At 37.1% G+C, this 16,592-nt stretch overlaps 1 protein-coding gene across 1 annotated transcript; it reads right to left on the reverse strand.

Annotated features, from left to right (window-relative positions):
* Positions 1-1,556: 1,556 nt before the first annotated feature.
* LOC127644606 (PDZ domain-containing protein GIPC1-like) lies at positions 1,557-14,309 on the reverse strand. The gene is made up of 6 exons (XM_052127869.1): positions 13,826-14,309; positions 5,078-5,263; positions 3,554-3,734; positions 2,985-3,103; positions 2,797-2,878; positions 1,557-2,577 (listed from the first exon to the last, which is right to left on the reverse strand). The coding sequence occupies exons 1-6, from the start codon at positions 14,096-14,098 to the stop codon at positions 2,426-2,428; spliced, it is 993 nt and encodes a 330-aa protein (XP_051983829.1). The 5' UTR covers positions 14,099-14,309; the 3' UTR covers positions 1,557-2,425.
* Positions 14,310-16,592: the final 2,283 nt, after the last annotated feature.

The following is a 16,592-nucleotide window of genomic DNA, read 5'->3' on the forward strand; positions in this document are numbered from 1 at the left end:
CTATAGTTATATAGTGCATACAATAAAATATTTTATCGCTAGGAATTGCTTTTTACAGGGACAGTCTAAATTGCAAAAAAAAAAAAAAAAATTAAATAATGGCAAATGTCATGGAAATTAATTGATCAGAAATTTTGGGTGTGGCAGAGCAGAACTAACACTGTCCCTTTAAGAATCCACCACCACCAACTAAAATGGCTGCTCGTTAGAGTACCAGGTGTCATCTATAAAGGTAACCAGGAAGATGGTTGTTGAGGTCCAAAAAAAAAAAAAGAAACAAGAGAGAGTTAAGGCAGTAGGAGTGTTTGTGAACGGTGCACGCTGGGTCATTAAGAGTTTGCAATGTTCCTGAACGTCGACTGTGGGCAATACTGCAGGACGCAGAGTGAGAGTTTCCTAGATCCGAAGAATCAAGGACACACCTGGCGCTTCCACTTTAGACCTTAAATGTTTACCGTCACACCTTGACCATGGAGCTCTTCGGCGCTTGAAGATCAAATTAACTCACGCCACTCCACTTTCACTCAAGAAGTGCATACAACGTTGATGAAAAATCCAAGCCTCACTCTCTGGTGATGAGCACTTGTCCAATTAGTCCCTTTGTTGTCTCCTCTCTTCTCCAATCACGTTCCTTATCCACATCACAGTACAATGCAGCAAACTTTTTCTCCTTTCACAGCTTGGCACGCCAAAACTTCAGCTCACTCCAGTCTTAAATCTCTCTTGGTTTCTCACAATGACAAAAACAAGCAGATTGGCTCAAATTCAGTCCTGACTTTTCAATTTGATTGAAGTTCGTCACACTGAACTTTTGGTGTACTCTGTTGTGTTTTTTTTTCCTTCACACACACACTTGAATTATTTTTATGTTATATTTGTATTGTTATAGTTGTTCTGTTGGGATTTATGTATTTAATTATTTCTGGTATTTAATTTGAGTCTTTGACTCCCTGCCTTTTGTTTACTGTTTTCTTTGTTATTTAAATACACTTATGCTTTGATACACTTTTGTTTTTCGAGCTATCTGGGGCAATGTATTCATTTTGACAGGCCTAAACCTGTCTGGCACGTTAATAATGGTTTTATAGGCTACTTATTGAGCCCAGCAGAGCAGGGGGCCCACCCATATAAATTATGTGCCCTGCTAAAGGTCACACTAATATTTAACTAATAAATAGTGTATAAGCCACACTTATACACTCACAGTACAAGCTGAAATGGCTGACAGAGCTACATAGCCAAAACACCTAAATGATTTGAGGTACAGAAGGAGGCAGTCATTATCCGTATATAATCCCAGACATTTTCATCCCTGACCTTGTTCCACTCCATAAGTTATATAATGGAAAACTACGCTCTTATTTGCTTTTAACAGTGGTTACTTTACAGCCATGTCATGCCCTGTATTAGAGCAATGAATTGTTCAGCACAATTATCCTCAAATGATTTAACAACAAATTAAATTATATATTGTGGCTTGAATTATAAATAAAATCAGGAAAATCATGATGCCTTAATTACTTCTAATAATAAACACCGTAATACAGGACTGGAAGTGTAACAGTTTATTTTATCACATTTAATTATCAGGTTCACAAAGTAATTTAGTGCATCTTTTTTCACATTTGATGTGAAAATCAGGGAAAGAAAAAAATATTTGAGCACACATTGATCATATAAAATGTATTTGATAATGCAACAGTGAAGGCACAAAAAACAAGTATCACAAAAAGTTATCCCTTATGGATTGTATTGTACAATATACTCACAACATTATAACAATGTGATATAAATTCATTTGTATTATTTCTCAAATTAATTGGTCTGGTTGGCACTATTTTAAGGTTAAATGATCACTTAAAACAATGTTTTTGTTTTATTCTGTTTGTATATTCCAAACTCTAATTGACTTAAAAATATGATGACACTACCTAACAGAGCATCCAACACAATTATAACCAGCGATCGAATGTCTTCGACTGTCAAAAGTCTGACCACTTTATTAAATAAATTAAAAGGTCTAAACATATATATCTAAAAAGGATAATGTATCTTAATACTATACAAAATGTTCTATATTCCAAAAAAAGTGTTTCAAATATCACGCTTTCCCTTGGCTGTTAAATATGATATATTCCCAGCTCCACTAATAAATGCTACCCACAGAAATTAATTCTCAAAATTTGACTTCTGATAGGCCAAAGCCTTGTGCCTTAATGCACTCGGGTTGGAAAATGTATGTTAAGAAAAATAGAGTGGTCTTGTTTTTTTATTATTATTTATCTGTAAAAACATTTTTGTAAATCACATACTGTATAAATTCAAAAGTATACCCGCTATTTACTGTATGACAATAAACAGGATCACCATCTCTTTTTTTTATATGCCGTATGTGGTGGAATGGGCATGTTTGTGTACTGCCATTTTAAAACCGTCCCTCTTTGGCGTCACCAATGGCTCCCCAGACGTCAAACACAAACTCATCAGGAAAGGCAAAGTCACCAAGAGCCTTGTCCAGGGCCGTGGCAAACTCATCAGGGTTCTGCTTGTCTTTGCCGACCTCCACCATCGTTGCAGCTATGCAGAAATGAGAAGTAAAATACTGCTGTTCTGTACACTCAGAACCTGATACAAGCTAGCAGTAACAGCTAATGCACGTTAAAAACAAAACAAAAAATATCACAAAGTTGCCTAGTCCAAGCCACACAACAATTTCTTGAAAAAAACTTTACTTGATTTATGAAAGTATGCTCTAGCTTTCATGACGTGATGCACACTACTGAAGTGACGTCTCACCTAATTCAGTGTCTCGAATGCCCATGTAACTTTCCAGAAGGTCATCCACTTTCTTCACAGCCTTCTCTTCAAACTCTGTGGGCTGTGTGGAGTTATAAAAAGGTGTTAGATACACTATCAACTCTTAGTGAATGTTAAAACTAATTTTACTGTTTGAGTATCAGTTATCCTGGTTCTAATACTATTACCATCTCCTCGACTGTTGCAGGACCCTTGGAGCGCAATCGAAGGGTTTCTCTGCCTGTGCCAACTTTGTTCTCTCCTGATGCTTTGGCTCCACCGCCCCTTGACCTGGGTTCAAGCATCTCTGCCAAGTAAAATAAGTATTTTCTTCAAACAAAAGTACATTAAATCTACAAAATAACAGGTAATGTTGTGTATACAGTGGCCCCAAGAGGTATTTGAATGCTACATCACACTTAAAAATTTGCATCTTTGCATTAGCAAAATATCAAGTGCCATTTATTTGAAAGATACTAAAAATCACATGATGCAAAATGTAAAAAAAAAATTAAAATTATGAAAATGGAAAATTCAATAAGTTTTCAAATGTAGTGGAACAATTGTAAATGTGATGACCTGCACCTGTGGTTACTCTGATATTAGATTAGAATTCAAAGCATTTCAGTAATCAATGCTTTGAATTTTGTACATGCTTGACATCATAACTACCTGTGTAACAACTGTCACGTACATTGTTCAAGAATGAGAAGATCCTGACAGAAATAATGGTTCAAAAATCAGAAATAAGACAAACCGAAGGCTTTCATGGGCTCCACCAGTTTGAGGGTGAAGGACTGGTCTTTAGGCAGCTCCTTCAGCATTCGCGCAACCTCAAAGTGCCTCATTCCCACAATGTTCTTTCCACTGATGCACTCGATGTGATCTCCTACACAGATCACCTTGATCCCATCCACCACACTGTCCTCTTTGATCCTCTGCCAACCAAAAAAACAAACAAAAAAAAAAAAACAGAAAGAGACTGGTCATACAGCTAAGTGTGTAACAGACGGCAAGTCAACTGTAATCCATGATTTCTTTTGAAAATGCTTACATTTTGCAATGTTTACACCTCTTAGTCATAATAGAACACATTTCTACTTGCACATTTGAACATTTCAAAACACTCCTAATTACCGCATACTTTGGAAAACGATTATGTGTGGCAACTGAAAATGGTGTTTTCAGTTTAAAACTAAAATCTTGATATTGCTAAGGTTACGCCTCTTATCCACCGAAATGGGAGACTTTCGATAAAGCTCTCCAAAAAACCACACTTTGGAAAACAATTACATTAGGGAACTGCAAACAGAGGTTTTAAACTTAGGCCATGTCTACACTAATCCGTTTTCTTTTAAAAACACATTCATTGGGGGCCTGGGTAGCTCAGCGAGTATTGACGCTGACCTACCAACCCTGGAGTCGTGAGTTCGAATCCAGGGCATGCTGAGTGACTCCAACCAGGTCTCCTAAGCAACCAATTTGGCCCAGTTGCTAGGGAGGGTAGAGTCACATGGCGTAACCTCCTAATGGTCGCTATAATGTGGTTCTCGCATTCTGTGAAATGAGTTGTGCGTGGATGGCGCGGCGAAAAGCTGGAATCCTCCACACGCGCTATGTCTCCGCGGTAACACACTCAACAAGTCACGTCTCGGACATGGAGGCAACTGAGATTCGCCCACCGCCACCTGGATTGAGGCGAGTCATTATGCCATGAGGACTTAAAGCACATTGGGAATTGGGCATTCCAAATTGGGGAGAAAAGGGGAGAAAAACAAACACAAGCACACACAAAATTAAAACATTAATTTCGCTACATTTGCACCTCTTCTCCACATTAGAACAGTGTTTTCCTCATTTCATAAACTCTTTCCATAACCACATATTTTGGAAAATGACAACATAAGGTTAGGAAATGGAAAATGGTGAAAATGTTTACGCCTCTCATCCACCTAAAACGTGACTTTCAAAAATGCTCGCCATAACCAAATTCTTTGGAAAACAAAGACTTTAGAAAATGAAGTGTTTTAAACTTATACCACATCCACTTTTTAAAATACTAATATACTTTTTTAAATACTGTTTTTTTAAACACAGGAAACATACTTTGTGCAAGGTTATAAACCCCTTTTCACACACTAGATTTGTTTGCTTTCAAAAACATGCAAATCATCATTGTGTATGTGCAGTGCTGGTACAAGCTTTGTTCATTACACTGCTGAAGGGCCTGCATCCTTTAATAACACCCTGCTCTTGAAAGAATGGATCATTGTGAGGATACCTTTATGAAGGCGTATCCAGCTCCATTGTCTGTGATGGTGAGCCCAAGTGCCTCCTCTGCCTTGTACACCTCCACCTCCTTTTTGATCCCTTTTATGTGAGCGAAGATGAAGTCCTCCAGTCCTATCTGTCCTCCCAGCAGCTTCTCCATATCAATTTTGTGGGTGTTGAGTGTGCAAAACATTATCTGTTATAGTACAACATTGAGAAGTGAGATTCAGCTACAGTGACATGTCAAATGTTGAAGTCATGGAGAAAGGTTCCATTGAGGTTTGATGCAAAAAAGGAAAGGAATTTCAAGAAAATGTGTCTGTACATGAAACTTTTTGCTCCCTATGTGATTTACACGCATTATATACACTTCATTAGAACATTATTAGGAAGTAACACCATGGTCCTAATATAGTGCCTCACGTGGTCTTCTGCTGTTGTAGCCCATCCACCTCAAGGTTCTATGTGTTGTGCTATTCGAAACTTGTGTTTCTGCAGAAAATGGGCCTTTTCCAATCAGTGGGTGTTTTCAAACTGGGATGGGCATATTTCAACCAGTGCCTAATACATTGAGATTCCCTACTTTCATTGGATAGTTCAGAAATGCCCATCCTGGTTCGATTACTACATTGATATTCCCTACTTAAAGTAGGATAGTTGGATAGTTGAAAAAATGCCCATACCGGTTTTGATAATGCCCACAGATCAAGAAATGCCCATTATTTTTCCGCAGAGACCTATACTTCTGCTGTTCTGCTCAGTACAATAGTATCAATTGTATTGTACAATCAGAGTTACCATAACCTTTCTGTCAGCTTGAACCAGTCTGGCCATTCTCTGTTGACCTCTCTCATTAAGGCATTTCCAGCAGTAGAACTGCCGCACATATGATGTTTTTTTGTTTTTGGCACCATTCTGAGGAAACTCTAGAGACTACAATAACCAGCCCGTCTGGCATGACCAATCATGCCACAGTCGAAATCACTGAGATCACACTTTTTCCCCCATTCTGATGGTTGATGTGAACATTAAATGAAGCTCCTGACCTGTATCTGCATGATTTTATGCACTGCTGCCAAATTATTGGCTTATTAGATAATTGCATGAATAAGTTGTAGAGGTGTTCGTAATGAAGTGCTTAGTAAGTGTACATGCACAGACATTCCTATGACACTGTCCATCTAATAACAGTGGTCAGTGTAATTTGTTTGGTTGACTTCCAACTGCAGATGGTTGGATGTTCATGGCCCCATATCAAATGACCACACAGACAGATAGACAGACAGACAGACAGACAGGGTAACCATGGTGTCAATCATCTAGAAATCTGGCATCATGTTTTTTAGTGTGACTTCCCAGCAGTAACAGGGAACATGACACCTGGCAACCCGAGACACCAGATTTAAGGTTCACGCGGATGTCTGGTCCAATAAATGCTTGCCGCAGAATGTTCTAGTAGCTATGTTTCAGAAGCTCAACTGGTAGAGCACAGCACTAACAATACAAAAAGGTGATAGTTTCGATTCCCAGGGAACAAGTACTGTATACAGCTGAAAATGCTTTGAATAAAAGTGTGTGTCAAATGCATAAAAGTAAATACCTCTTTTAAACTTATACTAGCCACACAGTAGTATTAAAATGAAACATGTTAGAAAAATACATAGCATTTAGCTTTTCCCATCAAAATTAGGTTAATTTTAAACAGACAATAATGCGCTTAACCATCCTTCTGTTGAGACAGATTATTACAACACATTTTCTAGATCTAGGCAACCTTTGGACACAATTTGGCGAGATATTCAGAAGAAAGAAACGATGGGCCCATATCAGCTTTTTATAACTACAAAGAAGACTTGTTTTCCCCTCCTTTTGTGCTCAGCAGGCACTTTGGACACACATCAGCTGAGATGCATACAAGACTGTTGCCCTGGTTACCAGAGCATATCAAAAGGCCCGGGATTAAGGGGGAGCTTTCGTAGAGATGGGAGGGGGAGGAGAGGACTGTTGCCAACTGGATGGCCTGCTTTGCTTTGCCCTGGCCGATAGAGGGGCAGCTTTTTGCATTATCTGTGGGCTTGTGGGCAGATTCACAGACACCTACTCTTTGTTACCAAGGTTGCAGCTGACATCATGCTTCCTCTTACACTCTGCACGTTTGTATAGATGCAGGATGTCCTCGGCAGCTATACGCTGTTCTGCTAACGTGCCCGCCCACACTGTAAAACCTTCTGGTACTGGCGAATATCTCACCTTCATTACAGGGCACTCCCACAGAATGAGGCAAGGATTGCAACAGTCCGGCCTTTAAGAATTACATTCTTGAGAAAAGCAGGAAATTAAATGAGCTGATAAAAGACTTAAAGGGATAGTTCATGCAAAACTGAAAATTCTGTCATTGTTTACTAAATCTAATGTTTTTTCTTTTGTGGAACACAAAAGTAGATGTAAGCCCTTCTGTCTTTTTTGAGTTTGACAGACTATTCATGTGTGTTATATGGAAAATAAACCCAGTGAAGACTTTTTAAAAATTCACTTAGTGTTCCATAGAAGAAAGAAGGTCATATGTTTTTCGACATGAGGTTACAAAGAGTAAATAATGACAGAATATACATTTTAGGTGAGTTATTTCATGAGAATGATCAACTAGTGTGTATATATGTATATAACAAACACAGTATATTTAATTAATCCTTAGTATCTTTAAAATAAACATTTAAATGACTTTTTCAGGTCTGGAAAACACAAGTTTCTTTTTCATGACCCTGGGAACAGTGGTACCCCCTTCAATCCAATGCTGATGACCAGCATCCAAAACACTTTATGCTGGTCTTTTCAGCAGGAATGTTTCTGTAGAGGGCCTGTTTCTTTGGTAACAGGATACTATTTTGGGGCCTTGGCAGAGCAATCTGCTAGGAGTACAATGAATGTATGATCACAGAGCCTAAGATTAGGTAACTAAATATTGGACAGGCATTAATATCAGAAAGAAAAAACAAAGCTAGTGACTAAGGCAAGTTGGGGCTTTGAAAGATTAACACAGTTAAATGGGTCAAATGCTGAAGCGGTCAGGTTCAACACCACATGAACGAATTTGTTAATGGAAAGGATGATGTAAAGGGAATAATCAAATCATTCATTATAATGACTGACTAACTGACTGGCTTAAATATTACTGTGTATATCCATTCACAACAGCAAAATAAGGCTCATCAACAATTTTTCAGAGGTAACCATTAATGCTGTGGAGGTAAAGGAAGGATTTACCTACTTTCAAAGCTATACTCTGTTTACACTGAGAATGAAGAGTAGTAACATACATGCCTTGTTCTTCATAGATATTGAAATAAAAAATTGTTTGTAAGAATATTTTATCCAAAAAAAACTATGGCTGATTGTGAATAGCTAATTTCTTCAATTGCATCCATTACTGAAAACTACTGCAACTATCATACAAAAAAATTAGGTCCTATAATGACATGTACAATACAAAATAAAGGTGAATGACCATGAAAACCATCTTGCATTCAGATCTCAGAAACCCTACAGATAAGTTTCAATTCAGGCACAACACACATTGTGTCGTGTTTTAACACATTCCACTCGGCTGACATAAGCAAATACATACTTGAATTACATCTAAAATGTTATCTCTGGTGGGAAAACTTTAGCATGATATCGTGCGACTGCACTCGTTTGAATTTCTACAACTTTCACGACAGCCAATGATGTCGTTGGACATTGTTTCCATCCAATATGCAACAATTACTTGCTTCTGTCACACACAACATCTTCCTATCATGTTTACACACTCTACTGATTGGTTAAGTTTAGATAAGGGGTTTGGGTAAGGGTATAATATTAATAAGTATGTCCTTAACTCCACATACGTGAAATACGCGTTTACGTCAACATTAGACATCCGGGAATTTTCACGTGATGAAATCGCACAAATTTATAAGAACAAACTCGTATGATATCATACGAAATAGCCAACTAATATGTGTTATACTAATATAACATATAAATACTTTACAATTTAAATTAGAAAGCATTATGGTTTTGAATGAGAGGGCAGTGCTTGATTGTTATAAAAATGAGATTGCAATGAAAAAAATATGAATTGTCCTAAAAATGTGCTTCATTCTCTTTTTGCAAAATGTAATTTCTTATTTTTCTTCCGATTTTGGGTTAAAAGTGCCCCGGACAAATTTTTTAATATGATATTCACCCTATTATACTAAACAATATGGAATTACATTTCTAATCAGCACAAACTTCCTGATAAATGCTTTCCTAATTAGGGCTGCAACTAACGATTATTTTGATAATCGATTAATCTAACGATTATTAGAACGATTATTCAATGATTATTGCAAAGATTAATCATTAGATCTTAACCGATTATTCAGCTTGTGCCCTGACTTAAAGGGTTGTATTAAACGTGCTTACTAACAATAAAGAGGACAAAATCATCTTTTAAAAATACCTCTACATGACATTCTCTGAATAAAGGGGAAAAATATATTTTTATTAAGTTTAATTCAGTAAAGAAATTCACAGCAAAAATCCTATTGTTATCGAGTTTTTTTCTCTTGTTTTCCATTTAAAATATTCGAAAAAACAAAATACATTTACAAAGTGACATATATTATGATTCAATAAGTCACAAGCCATCACATTATAATCTAGCTGAAGCAAGCGTGCGCACTTGAGTGACAAGCGTCCCCGCGACAGAGTGTACATCAGCCGGGTGCAGTTTCAATCTCTCCCCCTCAGTTCGGGACATTTGCGTTCCTTTTTTTTCTGGTGATGATATCTATGAAGCATTACAGGAATCTAGGTTGTACAGTCTTACCTATAAACTGTTGTTGTCAACAAGTGTTAAGCTAATGGTACATACTGGCTGACACACTGTATATGTCAGTCACTCTAGATCATGCGGATATACTACTATTCATCCCTGATACCGTCTATCCAGCATTTCAAAACAAAAAAGATTCTTATCACTGTTGTACCCATGACAGGATGTGTATAGCTTACCTAACCAATGACCACTGATTTGACTTTTAAATTAAACAAATAACAATGTTTCCATGCCGAACTGCTTTCTTTAAAGGATAATTCACCCAAAAATGAAAATTCTTTATTCACGTTGTGTCAGTATGTCTGTCTGTCTTTCTTCCATGGAACACCAAAGGATACGTTAGACAGAATGTTAGCTTGAGTCACCAGTAACTTGCATTGTATGGAAAAAAAAGATGCAATGAAAGTGAATGGTGACTAAAGAATTAGAGTCATTCAGGTGTGAAACAACATGAGGGCAAGTAAATGATGACAGAATTTTCATATTTGACTGAACTGTCCCTTTATGGCTAAATGCATGCGCTGTAGAACTCACCATAACTACATTTAGTAATGTCTATGCCCCCCTTTTGATTGATAATTAATACCCATAATATCATTGCTCTTCCCACACTTTTGCAATTGTTCATACGGCCCTGCATTTTAATATAATTGGCATTCAAAAATCCTAAGATAGCTTTATAATATGTCATGCTATAATAAAAAGAACTACAAAGTGGATATCAGTTGTGGTCACACTACATGGCTCGCTGTAATTAGAACAGGACAGATAATTATTTTTCGTTTACAAAGGCCTGAATGGTTTAAAAGAACTATTCTTTCCAGATTATCAGTCAGTTTACATTTTTTAGATCTTCCAGTAAAATGTCTGGATGCCAAGGTCATCTGGCAAGGTGTTGTAACAAAAACTCATGATGGAAATAGTTCTCTAATAGAGAGCTATATAAGTAGAATTAACCAGTCATAACAGACTGCAGTTTTCCTGGGGAAAACTTTCAGTCTAGTCTATTTAGGCCCAATGATTCAAAGACTACTAGCCTGGAATGAGGACACAACAAACTAGTAATGCTCCTAAAGTACAGACTACCAAATCCTGCAAAACATAGAAAGCAAAACTGCCTGTAAAGCAGACACCTGCATGCAAATACTAATCAAATGACTTGTTGGCTTCATGAAAGGACACTATAGATATCACGCAGTCAAACATGTGCAAAGAGTTCAAGTGTCCTGGTAATAAGCAGACTTTTACCAGTGAAGACCTGTAAAATGGCAGAGGAAGACTTAATGTCTTTTTTGCATGTGTTCAACAACCTTAACTGGCTTACTATGATGGCTGAGATAATTTCAGCCTGCCAGAGACTTGACTGGCGATGTCTCTTTGTCACATTCATTTTGCATAGGATGGCACAATTGCACGTTAGCAAATTAACAGTGGGCACTTTAACCAGAACCACTTTTCAACAGGCCAGGGCCTATTTCATTCCAATAAAGTCAACACGATGATGCACATTGTGTGTTGTGAATGCACCGAGTACATACAGTACGCAGTAATTTGAGTATACTAAACAATATATAACCTAAAACAGCAGACAAATTACTGCAAATATTTAGAAGATGATTACGTTTCCATCAACAATATGAAAGTGTAATGAAATGCTGCAGAGCATGCACTCATCTGTGATACCCTCCATCCCTGTGCAGGCCGAAAAGGTTTTTTATCATGTGTTAGGGCTGTGGCCACTGTACAGGATGCAAGGGATTTCCTCTGAGGACCTACACTGTTCCTATACCATCCCACCATCTTTCCTGGGGCCTGAACCACATTTGAACATGAACAAATAATTATCGGTGGATTTATAAGGAAAAAATGTACTACCGCAGTAGCTACAGTGCTGTGGAAAAGTGTTTGCCCCATCCTGACTTCTTTTTTAGTGTATATCTCATACTAAATTGTTCTAACAAAATTTTACATAAAACAAAGGCAATCTGAGTAAACACAAAATCCAGTTTTTAAAGGATAAAGTCATTGACTTTATTTTCATTGAAAGAGTTATCCAGTACCAACTGGGCCTGTGTGAAAAAGTCCCAGTGAGAGCCATTATCTCCAAATGGAGAAAACTTGGCACAGTAGTGAACCTTCCCAGAAGTGTCTGACCTTCCAAAATGTATCCAAGAGCACAGCAACGACTCATCCAAGAAGTCATAAGGACAACATCCAAGGAACTGTAGGCCACTCTTGCATCAATAAAGGTCACTGTTCATGACTCCACTATGAGAAAGACACTGGCAAAAATGCCATTCATGGAAGAGAGGCGAGGCGAAAACCACTGCTAACCAAGAATAACATTAAGGCTCATTTGAATATTGCCAAAACACACCTTGATGATCCTCAAATCTTTTGGGAGAATGTTCAGTGGACTGATGAGTCGAAAGTTGAACTGTTTGGAAGACAGGGGTCCCGTTGCATCTAGTGTAAATCAAAAACAGTATTCCAACAAAAGAACATCATACCTCTGTTGTGGCTGAACTAAAGCAGTTCTGCAAAGAAAACTGGGCCAAAATTCCACCACAGAGTTGTGAAAGACTGACCTCCAGTTATCAGAAGTGATTGATTGCAGTTGTTGCTGCTTAAGGTGGAACAAGCTTTTTGAGTTGAAGGGGGAAGTTAACATATATATATATATATATATATATATATATATATATATGAAAACTGCATTTTGCGTTTACTCAGGTTGCCTTTGTTTTATGCTACACTCTCCTTCGAACATCTAAAGCAATTTAGTATGAAAAATACACAAAAACAGAAGAAATCAGAAAGGGGGCAAATATTTTTCCAAAGCACTGTATTTCTGAATGAATTCCATTCATTCAGTCAAATTAAGTGAAGGGGGCTTGGATGTGGGTGTCCTGGAGCTCCCATCAGAAAGAAAAAAAAAATGAAATGGGATGTCCCCTTCTGTTTCAATGAATATTAAACAAGAAAGAAAAAATCATAACATGATTATCCCCCCTCAATTCGATCAAATTCAATTAAGTAATGTTTAACTAAATTAAATTAACCAAACTATTTTTTTTATAATATTTTTATTGTATTAAAGATTACTCAATTCTATTTGATAGAATATTGTTATGAAATTAAAATGCGTAAATATTCATATTATTATTATTATTTATTTTTAGTGGAACACAAGGAGCTGTACACTCCAAAAAAACTAAACAAAACAAAAAAAATACAACAACAACAAAAATATTAATGAAATAATAACAAAATTCCATACAATTAAATTGAGTAATCTTTAATATAATATTTTTTTAAAAATCCTAAATATTTTAGTTTTATGCATAATATTTTCATAATATTTTAGCATGTTATGTTATATTTTATAATGACTGATTCTCACATTTTTACATTTGCAGCCCACAATATTAAACCTTTAGTTACATTAATGTGTAGTACGGAAACAAAGCATTTCACCTTTTCAAGTATTCATCATGTGCATTATCTACTTTAACAGATCTACCAAACTATAAGTGACATGACACTATTTCACATCTTCAGTTATGGCAATACTTTGAAATAAATAAAACTAAGCAGGTGTCTCTACAATTAGCTGCAAGTTATAACCAGAGCTAATTTCTGACTGATAAACAATGTTTAAAAAAGTAAACTAATGCCCAAAGCCTATAATCATTTAAGGGCATTTCATGTCAGCTCCCAGTACCGTGACAGGCGCACCTTATGCAAACACTGAGCGCAGTATATAGGACAATATAGCTTTTTATTTGCAAATTTGTTGAAGTAGCCTATTCTGACTTACTGCCATCCTGCGTATTGACACACATGATTTATTCATCGAGATGTTATAACATCAAATGGACAGTTAAGATTTACCTCATCCGCACTTAAGTTAAACGCTTCTGCTATCTTGTTGTACAGCTCTTTGACGTTCGAGAAGCCTTCGATCCTGCCCGTGGGGCTCCCGTGGGCGAGCTGCGTGTGGAACACCAGTTTCGGTCGCAGGTTGGCAGGTGGAGGTGGGAGACCAGCACCGTTCACGGCGGACTTCACGACCCCTCCACCTACTTGTCCGCTGACCTCCTCGTTTTCCACTAAGTTCGAGGTTTCCCTCGACTTGTTTTTCTTTTTCCTGAGTCCCAAAGGCATGCTTGCTCCTCCTGTAATAAATCCGTGGGGGGATTGAACAGCTATAGCATTTGAAGAAGAATATCTCGTTCCCTCTTTTCGAAAGCGACCCAGAGAGCGGGAGCGTTGGTTTTCAACAGGTAGTTTGGAAATACACGATGCAGATCTACTGTAAACTCTCTAGCAGAGCAAACAATGGGCAACTCTATTGGCGAACGAGCGCGCGCGCTTCTGGAAGGGAGTCGCTAGTGAGCGCGGTGACGTCACCCAGAAACTCATTTACCTGGCTCAGGTGTCCATTCGTTTTTTTTTTAAACTCATTAACTGAATGACGTTAAGGATGCGCCTTTGAACAAAATAGTTAAGACATAAAAATATAGTTTATTCGGATTAGATTATGTTATAGGCCATTCATAAAATACTGCTGAAGATCCACTTTCCTAAATCGAATAGATTACATAACATTTATGGGCGTGTTCACTTCTGTGTGTTTCACTCACAGCCGGAGGAGGCATCACAGAAACTACAGGTAATCAGATATCCACTTGTCTTCACATAAACAATAAGATCAGTTAGGACTTCTTTCAACACTATTTTTTCACTATTTCACGACTTTCACTTTTTTAATTTTAAGATTTACCCATTTAGTTATTATATCCCCCATCAAATTGAATTGTATAATATTTAACTAAATTAAATGAATAAAACTTGTTTTTTTATTTTATTTTACAAACACTTTTGTTATGAAATTAAATTAATAAACAAATCTTTCATTTATACTTTGAGTGTAGCAATGATATAATAAGTGCTTTGGCCTATGGCTCATAATTGTTTGAAGATTTATGAATTGTATCTCTATTTTTACAAGAACTCATTTCAGGTCAAAATTCACAACTGTCATTCGTTGTAATAAAATGACTAGCTCCGAGTTTTGATTACTCTTATCGGACATTATTGCACCTTTATATGCAATTGAACATGTGGCGTCCTCTGGCGGACATTTCAATGAATCTCGTATTAAATCTTGAACTGGTCGAAGTTAAAAGTTGTCAGATTTTGTTTTCATTGTATCAAATTGATTTTATCCAGAAACGCAAAACAATGGAAGACAGAAATAACCAAAAGACTTCAAATATAAGGTAAAATAATTATAATTATGCAAAGACCGCAACTTTCCATGATTTTCCATTAATAAATGTGGTACAGTGAGTCCAGAGCACAAGTAACCACTTCAGTGTAATTTTTTGGTATCTGTCAAAAACAGCTACACATGTGAACAAAACAATAGCTCACACTTGAATCTGACATATCAGACCTGAAAAAGGCATTTGAGTCTAGCTAAAAGATTGGTACTATGAATGAAGGCAGGTTTCCATTGTCCTTTAGCCATAGTTCATCATTGCACTTAGCAAGTCATCATATTCCTTCAAATGAGTAACAGTACAGGATATGTAACAGTACTAAGCAATTTAGTATACATAAAAAAGGCAAACAAATAAATATGTATAATTTACTCTGCGTAATACTGATACTGTATAAAGTTACATAAAGTACAATTGAGTGTTTCTTGTTCATACTGCACAAGTGAAATGAAAGGGGGAAAAAAAGGTGAAAATATAATTTCAGACACATACATGGCACTTTAAGCTTGCACTGTCACTGTACATAAGCATGCAATGTATCAATCTAGTATACAAATACAGGTGAAACTCGAAAAATTAGAATATCGTGCAAAAGTTCATTAATTTCAGTAATTCAACTTAAAAGGTGAAACTAATATATTATATAGACTCATTACAAGCAAAGTAAGATATTTCAAGCCTTTATTTGATATAATTTTGATGATTATGGCTTATAGCTTATGAAAACCCCAAATTCAGAATCTCAGAAAATTAGAATATTACATGAAAACAATAAAAAAAACGGATTATAAATACAGAAATGTCGGCCGTTTGAAAAGTATAATCATGCATATGTACTCAGTACTTGGTTTGGGCCCCTTTTGCATTAATTACTGCCTCAATGCGGCGTGGCATGGATGCTATCAGCCTGTGGCACTGCTGAGGTGTTATGGAAGACCAAGATGCTTCAATAGCGGCCTTCAGCTCTTCTGCATTGTTTGGTCTCATGCCTCTCATCTTTCTCTTGGCAATGCCCCATAGATTCTCTATGGGGTTCAGGTCAGGCGAGTTTGCTGGCCAATCAAGCACAGTAATACCATGGTCATTGAACCAGGTTTTGGTACTTTTGGCAGTGTGGGCAGGTGCCAAGTCCTGCTGGAAAATGAAGTCAGCATCTCCATAAAGCTTGTCTGCTGAAGGAAGCATGAAGTGCTCTAAAATGTCCCGGTAGACGGCTGCGTTGACTCTGGACTTAATAAAGCACAGTGGACCAACACCAGCCGATGACATGGCTCCCCAAACCAACACAGACTGTGGAAACTTCACACTGGACTTCAAGCATCTTGGATTGTGGGCCACTCCATTCTTCCCCCAGACTCTGGGACCTTGGTTTC

This window comes from Xyrauchen texanus, chromosome 6, assembly GCF_025860055.1.
Source record: "Xyrauchen texanus isolate HMW12.3.18 chromosome 6, RBS_HiC_50CHRs, whole genome shotgun sequence".
Taxonomy (NCBI): Eukaryota; Metazoa; Chordata; class Actinopteri; order Cypriniformes; family Catostomidae; genus Xyrauchen; species Xyrauchen texanus.